The sequence below is a fragment of the Arachis ipaensis genome, chromosome B02 (genome assembly GCF_000816755.2).
Source record: "Arachis ipaensis cultivar K30076 chromosome B02, Araip1.1, whole genome shotgun sequence".
Taxonomy (NCBI): Eukaryota; Viridiplantae; Streptophyta; class Magnoliopsida; order Fabales; family Fabaceae; genus Arachis; species Arachis ipaensis.
Genome location: NC_029786.2, coordinates 30,836,236 through 30,848,971, shown reverse-complemented (window position 1 = coordinate 30,848,971; position 12,736 = coordinate 30,836,236). Strand labels below are relative to the sequence as shown.

Genomic DNA, 12,736 nt, shown 5'->3' with positions numbered 1-12,736 from the left:
AAAAACCAGTTAACGAGTACTCTTCTCTACTTCATACCAGTGACTAATATGGTGTACGTAAAGGGTTTAGTTCACAACTCTCCTAATATCAGTGTATAGGTAGGTTTGGGTTAAACCAGGTCGTACTCTTTCGTAAAGATCGTACTAGAGAAGTAAGGAGAAAGTTCCAAGTCTTCTCTAGGTTCATACTTATCGAATTGGCTATTGATCAAGATTTGAGAGATTGAATTACAAGAAATTGTAATTCAATCACTTAAGATTGCCAAGGAGATCAATGAGTGCATTAATTGAGGAAGAGATAAAAATGAAATTGATCCGAAGAATGCAACATCCCCTGAGCCCAATGAACCCCCCATTTCTGATCTTACCCATTCTCTTTAATTTCTCTTATTTACTCTTATGAGCAATTCCCCCATTCCCATTTACAATTCTACAATTTACTTTCAGTCATTTACTTTCAGTTCTTTAATTCTAGCATTTACTTTTTCTGCCTTTTACTTTCTCGCCATTTTCATTTCTACAATTCTCAACTCAAATTCTGATTCGCTCAACTAAAACATTCCTCTAATTAAAGTTGCTTGATCAATCAATCCTTGTGGGATTCGACGTCACTCTATTGTGAGTTTTTACTTGACGACAAATTCGGTACACTTGCCGAAGGAAATTTGTTATGAGACAAGTTTTTCGTGCATCAATAAGTCCATCTTAAGGACAATAAACAAAAGTGCTAGGTGGGAGACACCCCACCATGGTAAAATCTTTCTTTTTTTCTCTTTTACACATATTGGTTAAAATAGTTTAATTTCATATTTTGATTGATTTTTTGAGTTTGTTTGGTAGTTTAGTATGTTAAATAAGGTTTTATGGTGTTTTGGTAGTTGTTTGGAGGTTTGGAATGCTTGGATTGGTGCAGAAACATAGAAAAATTTTGAAAAAAAAAAGCGCCATCCACGCGTACGCGTGCATCAAGCATTTTCGCCTATCCGCGCGCATGCGCCATGTACGCGTACCCATGGATTGAGAAATTCCACCCCCAAGCCAAAAACCCGAGAGTTGTGCGAACGTTGCGCGCGCATTGTGCCTTTCGCACAAACCAACTCGCGCGTACGCGCACATGACGCGTACGCGTCACTCTCGAAATAAGCCATCGACGCGGACGCGCCATGTACGCGTACGCGTCGCGTCCATTGCACCACCATCCACGCATGCGTGCCATGCGCGCGTACGCCCCGATGTCCTTCCTTCAACACATCTCTTTTCTTCTCCTCTTCCCATTTCTTTCCTTCTCCTCTCTTCTTCCCTTCTTCTACCCCCCATCCAACACTCCCAAATACCATTGATAACCATTTATTTTAGTTAACTAATTAGTTAATTAGTTAGTTATTTAGTTAGTTAGTTAGTTAGTTAGTCTTAGTTTAGTTTTCATTTCATTTTCTCTTTTTCATTGTAAGTGTTGGATTGTTAATCTTGTTTACCTTTAATTGTTGCTGAGTACTAAACGAGATGTTATCTCCACATCATTATGTCTATAATCTTTGTTGGATTCTATTTTTGAGGTTATATTTTGCTACTTGGTTTTGAGTTTTTCATGCTTCACTTTTGTGAATACCAAGTACATGACATTGCCTTCAAGCTTTTAAATCCTTTTAAATTGCATGATTTTGCCACCATGTGATTTGAACCTTATTCTTTGATTAGGAAATCTCTTGATATTGTATGTTGAGCATTTACTTCAATGCATTGTGTTTCATGATTATATGCATCCATATTCTTTTAGCTTGAATGCTTTCATGCTTCTTTAATGCTTGTTTTACCTTACAAGTTTACTTAAAGAATTTTAAGCACACTAGAATGAGTAAAGTACATACTTCTTTTGTGACATAACTTTTTATGCTTATGTGTGTTCTACAAGGCGCCTAATTTGGAATTCACATCCCTATTTTCCTAATGTCACACTAATTCACTCACTCAATTCTAGTGATTAGTACCTCATTCCAACAATGAATGCTTCCTTGCTTTGTATTTTCTCATCTTATGGTGGTATACTTTTGTTTTTCAAGAACAATGCACCACAAGCAAAAATAGAAGCAGAAGAAAGAACGCGCAGCAACCGGTTGATCTACCAGCTGAAGGTAGCAATCCGGAGAGTCACCGTACCCCATTGCTCATCTTTGGATGCATCGAGGACGGTGCAAACTTTTAAGTGTGGGGAGGTCGTCTGACCGATCGGCGATTTTGGGTGACAAATTTTTAATTCCAACACTTTTGCCTTTCATTTTTTTTTTGGTTTTTAGGATTTTTAGTTTTATTTTCTTATTTTTGCATATATATACATAATAAGCTTAGTCAAAATAATGAAATTTTTTGAGAAATTATCTATAGGGCACCAATTGATTTGAGTGAAAACCTTTCATTGAACTTGCTTGAATCATATATATATATATTGTGGAACATGTCTTGAGCTAAGAACACAAGCAAGTAAGATTTGAGCCTAATGGTGTGGTTACATTTTATAACCACTTATTTTTCCTTCTTGTGTGCATTATCCTCTTTCTATGATTGTAATCTTTGATTTGTTTGATTCTTTATGTCCATTATTTTGTGTATCCATGCATTTATATGATTGAGGCCATCATTTCATTTAGCTCACTTACCCAAATAGCCTTACCTTCTATCATCCATTGTTAGCCAATTTGAGCCTACGATTAACCCACTTTGTTCTTAATTTTAGCACATTACAAGCCCTAAAGCGAAAAACAATAAATGTCCTCAATTTGGATCTTTGATTAGCTTAGACTAGTGTGTGTGTATCATTCAAGTGTGGGAACCTTGGGACATTGGGGGAATAAAAGGGTAATTTTGTATTTTTGTTGAAAATATTAGGAATTGGGTACATGCTCATGTATTGATTAAATGTATAGACCTTATGCATTGATGTTCTTGTATATAGTTTGAAAGAAAGAAAAAAAATGAGAAAAACAAAAAAAAAAGAAAAAGAAACAAAAAGAAGAGTATGGAAAAGAAAAGAAAAGAAAAAAGATAGCAAAAGAAAGAAAAAGAAAAAGAAAGAAATAAAAAGGGTACAAAATGTCCCAAAGCAAAGTAAAGTTCAACAAAGATCAATGCATATGAGTTGTGAAATGAAAAGAAAATGCATGAGTATGTTAAAAAGTGAAAAACAAGTAGTTAGGTTAGTTTTGAATTGTATAGGATGTCATAGGTTAGGTGGGAAGTTTAAGCTTAATAAAGATTCAAATTTTAAGCTCACTTGACCATATATGCATCCTACCTTGACTCTAGCCCCATTACAACCTATGAAATGACCTCATGATTACTTGTATGCATGCATGAAATAAATGTTGATTGTTAGAAGAAAAACAAATCATGGAAAGCATGATTAGGGGAGAATTGAGAGAATTAACCCTAAACACTTGAGCGAATAGAGTGCAAACACATCCGGTGAGGGTTTGATGCTCAATTATATGTTTCCACCCATAATCATCTCTTCATGCAAGTTTGTAAAAATATTTAATAACTCAATTCAATTATGGATTAGACTTGCTATTCCTTAACCCTTGTGCATATATGCTTCTTGGGAATTGATTTATTTTGACCAAGCAATTGCATTCATGTAGATAGTTGCATATAGGTAGATTGCATTTAGTTAGATTTTATTGAATAAATGTTGATACCCTTTGCTTTCTCTTGGTTTAAGCATGAGGACATGCTTGGTTTAAGTGTGGGGAGGTTGATAAACCCCATTTGTAGGGTTTATCTTGTGTTGAATTTAGAGGGTTTTATCATCTTTTCCCACATTTATTCAATGAAATAGCATGGTTTTATAACTTCTCCTTTAATTGTGCTTAAGAGTGAACACATGCTTTTTAGGACTTAGAATAGCTAAATTTAATTCACCTTGATTCCATTAGATGCCTTGATATGTTTGTTGAGTGATTTTAGATTTAGGAGGCAAAGATTGGATCAAGGGAATGAAGGAAAAGCATGTAAAAATGGAGAACTCATGAAGAAATGAAGGAATCGCAAAAGCTGTCAAGCCGACCTTTTCGCACTTAATCGGCCATAACATGAGCTACAGAGGTCCAAATGATATGGTTCTAGTTATGTTGGAAATCTAACATCCGGGGCTTCGAAACGATATAAGATTTTCCATACTTGCTACACGTATGGTAACGCGTACGCGCACTGTACGCGCACGCGTTGTTGCTGCCATATGATCCACTTAAAGCAATACGTGGCCAGCGAATTCTAAAGCCTTGTGCGCCCAATCCAACTCATTTCTGATGCTATTTAAGCCAAGGATTGAAGGGGAATCAACATGCTTTACATACTTTTGATCACTAGTTTAGTTTATGTTAGTTTTAGAGAGAGAATCTCTCACTTCTCTCTAGAATTAGGAGTAGGTTAGATCTAGATTAGGAATTCTTAGATCTAGGTTAATTTCATGCTTTGATTTACTTTTCTTTTTGCAATTCTTCTTCTTCTACTTCTCTCTCTAGTTTTGCATTTAATTCATGTAATTCTCTACTTTTATGTTGATGCACTTTTGTTTCTTCTATTTTCCTTTAATGCAATTTATGATTCATGTTTCTTTATTGTTCATTTGATTTGTTGTTGTTTAATTCCTTGAAATTGAGTAGTGTAGATTTACATTCCTTGCAATTTTACTATGCTTTCCTTTTATGCCTTTTATGTGTTTGACAAAATGCTTGATTGGATTTTAGAGTAGAATTTTATGCTCTTGGCTTGGGAAGGTAACTTAGGAAATCTTGAGATACTAATGTCCAAGTGATTGACAATTGGGAGCCATTAACGCTAGATCTCACTAATTGATTTGGTGGAGAACTAGGACTTATGGTCTTGGATTGACATAGCTCACTTGACTTTCCTTTATTAGTTAGAGGATGACTTAGTGGGGTTGATCCTTGCCAATTCTCATGTTGTGGTTAGTGATTAGGATAGAGATCCTTGACCACCAACCCTTGCCAAGGCCTTTTTAGCTATTAGTTTATTTTCATTGCCATTTACATTTCATGTCTCTTATCAAAAACCCCAAAACATGCTCCATAACCAATAACAAGACATTTTATTGCAATTCCTAGGGAGAATGACCCGAGGTTCAGTACTTCGGTTTATAGATTTTAGGGGTTTGTTACTTGTGACAAACAAATTTTTGTATGAAAGGATTGTTTGTTAGTTTAGAAACTATATTGCAACGAGATTTCATTTGTGAATTCTAGACCACACAAAAGTCCAATCATCAAAACGGCGCCGTTGCCAAGAAATTGCAATGGTGTTGTGTTATTGGTTATTGTATATATGTGAATATTGTGAATATGTTTGCCTTTGGCTTCTTTGTTAGTTCTTGCTAGTTTTAGGATTTGGTTTCCTTTGTTTCTTATTTGATTTTATTTTCATTTTCTCTTGCTATCATGAATTCTCACTTTGGCTATGAGTTTGGTTCTCACTATATTGTAGGAAATGAGGACTATAATGAGAATGTGTATCAAGGATGGGATAACCAAAGGTGGGAGGAGCCATATGCATATGATCAATCCTCTTGGCAACAACCTCCACCAATGCACTATGAAGAAGAGCCATTCTATAATGCATACCAATCTAATGGCTATGGTGAATCCCCTTGTGACTTTCAAAAACCACCACCATATTCCTATGAGCCATATCCTCAACATGAACCTCAACCACACTCACAAGCCTCTTTTCACCAAACACCTCCATATGACCTTGATCCATATCCACCATACCAACCACCTTTTGAACCACATGAGCCATACATGGAACTATCATTCCAAGATTACTACTCCCATGAACCACCTCAATATACACCACCACTTTACTAAGAAGAACTACCTTCCTATCATGAACCCTTTCTCCAAGACAATGAACCCTCCAATCCTCTCCAATCCTCAATGGATGAAATCCTTAGCCTTATACTTCAAGGGCAAGGAGAAATGCAAAGGGAGACACTAGAATTTGTGACTACCTTGACCAAGGTAGTAAGTATTTTAGCCTCCCAATGCTTGAACACTCAAAGTACTTCCATGGTCACATGTGGAGAATTAATTGAAAAGTATAGCATGAAGGAGAGATTGGAAACTCCAGTGGAGAGAGAGGAAGGTCACTTTGTGTTAGAACAATTGGAGGAACCTATGATCATTGAAGAAGAGGAAGAAATGGTTGAAGACTTAGGAGATACGAAACCTCCTTGGGAACCTAGAGTTGAAGAGAACCTCTCCAAGGCGATTGAATTGGATGTTAAGGAGGAGAGTGCACAACCTCCAAAACAATTTTTGAATGAAGACTTGGAAGGAATGAAGCAATAATTGAGTTCCCTTCGTGATGAAGTTCATGCATCCAACCTTCTTGGTGGTGAATCCTTTGAATTTGAAGAACCTTCTCTCAATGAGATGGAAAGCGATGTGGAGGTAGATTTCTCTCAACCTCCCATTTATAATTTGAGTGATGGAGAAGAGTTAGACAAAATTGATGAACAAAGGATTGAAGTTGAAGAAGTTTGTGAAGAGGTGGAGGTAACCAAGGAAGAACACAAGGGAGTAAAGCTTGCTAGCTCATTGGAGATACCTCTCCCCAAGCCACCACCATCCATTCTTTCATTCAAGTGGGTAAATTCCTTATACTCAAGTTTTATTATTCCCCTTGAATATGGTTTACTTGAGACTGATGGTCAACTTAGATATATTTGTGGCTTTAAGAGCAAAAGGGAGATGGCTAGTGGTTGGAAATATCATTCTAGGTTCATGATGCCCACACGTTCAAAGCTTAATTGCAACGGTTGGTGTAGAACTAGATTGCTTGGGTCTAAGATGTTGTTTAGTTGCTTAAATGAGAATTCCAAAACTATGGCACCCACATGGATCAATGAGAATCAACTTCAAGACGGGTGTCAAAACAAAGTGTGGAATCCCGGATCCCACAAGGAAAATCAAATTTGGGAGCCCATGGTTAGTGAAGAACTCCATCCAAGCTTGAAGATATTAAAATTGAAGAATGGAGCTTATTGGAGATTCAAGCATTGGTGGATGTTCAAGGATAGTTTCAAGCACAAGCCACCTTGAGAGGAGCTCCCCATAAGTCCAACTTATTGCCATTTACATTTCATGTCTCTTATCAAAAACCCCAAAACATGCTCCATAACCAATAACAAGACATTTTATTGCAATTCCTTGGGAGAACGACCCAAGGTTCAATACTTCGGTTTATAGATTTTAGGGATTTGTTACTTGTGACAAACAAATTTTTGTATGAAAGGATTGTTTGTTGGTTTATAAACTATATTGCAACGAGATTTCAATCGTGAATTCTAGACCACAAAAAGTCCAATCATCATTGATGGAGCGTCCAACCAAACGTTCGGAGGAGCTGGGATCATTCTTGAAAACTCGATAGGAGTAGCTTACGAACAATCGATCAAGTTCGATTTCCCAGTCTCCAACAACCAGGCAGAGTACGAGACCCTGATAGGAGGGCTAATGTTAACCAAAGAGGTCAGAGCATCAAGAGTGGAAGTTAGTAGCGACTCCCAGGTCGTCACTTCTCAGATAAACGGCAGCTACCAAGCCAGGGACGCACTACTACAAAAATACCTGAAAAAGGTAAAGGAGCTATGCAAAAGCTTTGAGGAGGTCATAGTTCAGGATGTCCCTAGAAAAAGAAATGCTCAAGCTAACCTCCTCTCCAAAATAGCAAGCACCAAACCCGGGGCGGGGAACAGATCCCTAATCCAGGGATTGGCAACCGAACCAGCAATCATCTTATGCGCAACCCAAACCCCAAGCCCCCCTCATGGATTGACCCTACCTTCCGATACCTGGAGCATGGAAAAACACCCTTAGATGAGAAGGAAGCACAAGCCACCAAGAGGGAAACCTCCAAATACGTAATCATACAGGGGCAGTTGTACAAGTGAGGGCTCCACCAACCCCTACTCAAATGCCTGTGCCCCGACCAGACAGACTACGTCCTAAGTGAAGTCCACGAGGGGTGTTGTGGTCACCACATCGGGGGAAGATCACTGGCAAGAAAGATCATCCGAGCAGGATATTACTGGCCCACAATGATGTCGGACACCCAGGAGTTCGTTAAAAAATGCAAAAAATGTCAAGAAAATGCCAACTTCCACAAAGCACCACCCGAAGAACTCAACCTGATGATGGCCTCTCGACCTTTTGCCCAATGGGGAGTCGACCTCTTAGGATCATTCCCACCTGGGCCTGGGCAAGTGAAATACTTTATAGTAGCCATAGACTACTACACCAAATGGGTAGAAGCAAAACCACTGGCTAGCATATCTTCAGCGAATTGCCAAAAATTTATGTGGAGGCTAGTGGTCACCAGGTTTGAAATCCCAGAAACTGTCATATCGGATAACGGGACACAGTTCAACGACAAGAAGTTCAAAGGATTCCTAGCAGGATTAAAAATCAAGCAAAGGTTCTCCTCAGTCGAACACCCCCAAACCAACGGCCAGGTGGAGGCAGCTAACAAAGTTATCCTAAAAGGGTTAAAGAAGCGACTTCAGGGAAAGAAGGGCTCATGGGCAAACGAGCTATGTTCAGTCCTATGGTCTTACAGGACCACCCCTCCCCCGATCATCTACCGGCGAAACCCCCTTCCGACTCACATACGAGGTCGACGCAGTCATCCCAATCGAAATCGGGGAATCGAGTCCAAGGTTACTCCTCGGAGGAGGAAGTGAAGCAATAAAAAAAGATCTGGTCGACGACAAGGCAAATGGCGCACCTAGCAGAAATAGCGATAAAGCAAAGGATAGCCCTAAGGAACAATGGCAAGGTGCTAAAAAGAAGCCTGAGAGAAGGTGACTTGGTCTTACGACGCAACGACATAGGGCTGCCAACCCCAGGAGAAGGCAAGTTGGCCGCAAACTGGGAAGGCCCTTATAGGGTAAGAGAGGTCCTCGGCAAAGGAGGTTACAAGTTAGAGAAGTTGGATGGAAGCGAGGTACCGAGAACATGGAACATGGCAAACCTGAGGAGGTTCTACTCATAAGAAGAAGCAACCACACGACCTGACGACTTCACCCTCCCCCTTTTAAAATTCCTTTTGCATTCCTCTTTTACTATCTTTCACTTAATTATGCATTACATCACTTCCTTGCTTCAAATTTCTAACAATGCGTATATGATAAGTTTGTCTTTTTGCAAGATTCACGTCGAAACAACAAAACGACGAAAAATAACGAACAGTCGACCTAACGGGAACCTAGGACTGATCACCCCAGGAACCAAAGGGACCCAAAGCAAAACGGCTCAAATCGACAAGCAACAAAAATGGTAAATACCATAAAAATAGTAAACCAAAAGACTGCGACGGCCCGAGTAAGCAAAAACAAATAACAATAAAAGCAAAGCCACGACGGCCCGAGCAAGCAATCAATAACCAAGAAAGTGGCCTAATTAAGATAAAAGTGCCAAAATGTTCATTACAACTAAAGGGCACCTTAAAACAGGCCCCAGGATAAAAACAAATTACAAAAGATATAACAAAGAATACAAAGGCTGAGAGAAGTATCCATCTCAAGACTTGAAGATATCAACAATCTTCCCGTCCTCAACCGTCTTCAGAGCCCCAACTTGAGAAAGATCGAGGTCGGGAGCCAGCATGGCCACCTGGAGCTTAATCCCCTCCTCGGTCAGCTTCACGGCCTCCCGGGCCCCATTTGCAAGCTCCTTATTCTTCTTCTTCAAAGCAGCCATCTCTTGACGAACAGTCTCTGCCGAGCTCTCCGCCAACTTCAGTTTTTCCTCTAGTTCCTTGGCCTTCTTCTCAGCAGCAGTAGCCTCACCACGAGCAGTGTTCAGATCTTTCATCAAGGCGAGGTCCCGATCCACTAGCCTGTTGATCTCTTTGGCATCCTCCTCAGCCTTCTTCTCTTGCTCAGACAGTTTTGTCTTCAGAGACTCCTCCCGAGATCTTGAGTCCGTCAGATCTTTTTGGGAGTCCTAAAGCTTCACTTCCATAGCATGATAATTTCCCAAGACAGGCTCCATCTTCTTTGCAATAGTTGCAGCTCAAAGAAGACTGCGGTAGATCCACCTCGCCTGCCCAGAAAGGTCGGCATCACGGAAAAACTCTTCGGTGCCAGGGAGCAACTGGGACTCAATGAAACCCCCAGCATCGAAATTCTTCTCCATAACTGAGAGTGCCTTTCTGGAATCCCGTTTTTTCTTCTTAGAGTTGCTAACGACCTTCAAGTCATCATCGTCAAACCTAGATCCTTCTCAAAGGGAATCTCCGCCTCCACACCTGGATTCCCCGAGGTGTTCTCAGGGGGAACCTCAACTTTCTCCAGCTGATCTTGGTCGGCCCTGTCAACCCGACCACTACCCTCCCCGGCGCCCTCCTGGTCCTGACTCGCCGTAGGAGTCACCGAGGAGTCCTCACCACTCTCACCATCCCCTTGGATGAGGTTCATCAAGTCAGCCAAGGTTTTTCTCCCACCAGCCATGGAAACGGTAAGCAAAGAAAAAGAGAAAGCAAGGGTGTGAATAATAGAAGAGCAAAACACTAAAAATGAAAAAAGTAAAGAACTCACCAATATACGACCGACCGGCCTCCCGGTCCCCCATAACCATGCGAGGATTAAGATTCTTCTCGCCAAAAATGGCCAACAAAATGTCGGCAATGTTGCGATCTTCCAGACTCAACCAGTCATAAGATATTTATATTAGATAATCGGATCCCTCCCCGAAACTCCAATAAGTCGGGATCCGCCTTTCTCCCTCAGCAGTAAGCCAGAAGGGTTGATGACTGATGAGTGAGAATTTATTGATGGTTTAGAATTTCTCTCACAGAAATAAGAACTTCTTTGTAAGCATAGCTCCAAACCAACAAATAATTCTCACATAAAAAATTTGAGTTGTCACAAGTACAAACCCCAATAAGAATTAACCGAAGTATTTAAACCTCGGGTCGTCTCACAAGGAATTGCAATGAAGTGTTTAATTATTGGCTATGAAGAACAAGGGGGTTTGATTTTGATAATTGATAAGAAAATATAAAAGCAAGAAAGTAAATGATAATTAACTAATAAAATAAAGGAAAGAACTCTTGGCTAGACTTAGGTAATTGAGATCACCATCCTTGTCTACAAACTAAATATTGACAATTATGAGAGGCCAACCTATTAAGTCTACCTCCAAAAGCTTTAAGTACGTAATACCTACTCCTAAGCTTGAAGTACGTCAAATAGGCTTGATCAACATCAATCCATAAGTCCTAACCTAGCTACCAATTAACTTAGTAGTAGGCTAGAGTCAATGGTTATCAAATTGACCACTAAGGGTTCTCAAATCACCAATTCAATGAGATCCAATGACTCAAGGTCACTCAATTTCCTTAGCCTAGGCCAAGAGTGAAGAAAACTACTCAAAAACTAGAGGAAACATTTTATCAAACACCTAGTGTGCAAGGAAAGTAAACATCATAAAATGCAAGAATTAAAGGAAACCCATAACTACCACAAGCAAGAAATCAACAATAACAATCAAGATCAACATAAAAGAAACATAGAAACATAAAATTGCATTAAAAGAAATCAAGATCCAACAATGGTTCATCAACATAAAAGAGAGCAAAACAAGAAATTAACAAGAGAAACTAAGAAGATTAATACAATAGAACACTAAAATATAAAGAGAATTGAAATCAAAACAAGAATTGAAAGACAAATTTGAGAGAGATTAACCTAACTTTACCCTAATTTCTATCCTAAATCTAGAGAGAGGAGAGAGCCTCTCTGATGAGCGGATATTTTATACGCTTTTTGGGGTTAATTTCATATAGTTTTTAGTATATTCTAGTTAGTTTTTAGTTTATTTCCATTAGTTTTTAGGAAAGATTCATATTTCTGGACTTTACTATGAGTTGTGTGTTTTTCTGTAATTTCAGGTATTTTTCTGGCTGAAATTGAGGAAGCTGAGCAAAAATCTAATTCAGGCTGAAAAAGGACTGCTGATGCTGTTGGATTCTGACCTCTCTGCACTCAAAGTGGATTTTCTGGAGCTACAAAACTCAAAATGGCGTGCTTTTAATTTCATTGAAAAGTAGACATCCAGGGCTTTCAAGCAATATATAATAGTCCATACTTTGCTCAAGGATAGACAACGTAAACTGGCGTTCAACGCCAGTTCTCTGCCCAATTCTGGCGTCCAGCGCCAGAAAAGAATCAAAAATTGGAGTTCAACGCTAGAAATGGATCCAAACCTGGTCTTTGACGGCATGAGTCTCTAAACTCTATTGTTGGGGGTGAGGAGCTCTGCTGTGTCTCAATGAATTAATGCAAGTACTTCTGTTTTCCATTCAAACATGCGTGTTCCTATCTAAGATATCCATTCGCGCCTAACTATGGAGAGGGTGATGATCAGTAACACTCATCACCTTCCTCAATTCATGAACGTGTGTCTGACAATCACCTCCGTTCTACATCAGATTGAATGAATATCTCTTAGATTCCTTAATCAGAATCTCCGTGGTATAAGCCAGATTGATGGCGGCATTCATGAGAATCCGGAAAGTCTAAACCTTGTCTGTGGTATTCCGAGTAGGATTCAAGGATTGAATGACTGTGATGAGCTTCAAACTCGCGAGTGCTGGGCGTAGTGACAGACGCAAAAGGAGGGTGAATCCTATTCCAGCATGATCGGGAACCTCAGATGAT

At 39.5% G+C, this 12,736-nt stretch overlaps 1 protein-coding gene across 1 annotated transcript; it reads left to right on the top strand.

The window, feature by feature from the left end:
* LOC107627136 (uncharacterized protein K02A2.6-like) lies at positions 8,117-8,755 on the top strand. The gene has a single exon (XM_016329996.1). It carries the CDS (start codon positions 8,117-8,119, stop codon positions 8,753-8,755), a length of 639 nt encoding a protein of 212 aa, XP_016185482.1.

Excerpts from the sequence above, each read along its gene's own strand:
- LOC107627136 (XM_016329996.1), top strand. The coding sequence starts at position 8,117 with ATGTCGGACACCCAGGAGTTCGTTAAAAAATGCAAAAAATGTCAAGAA.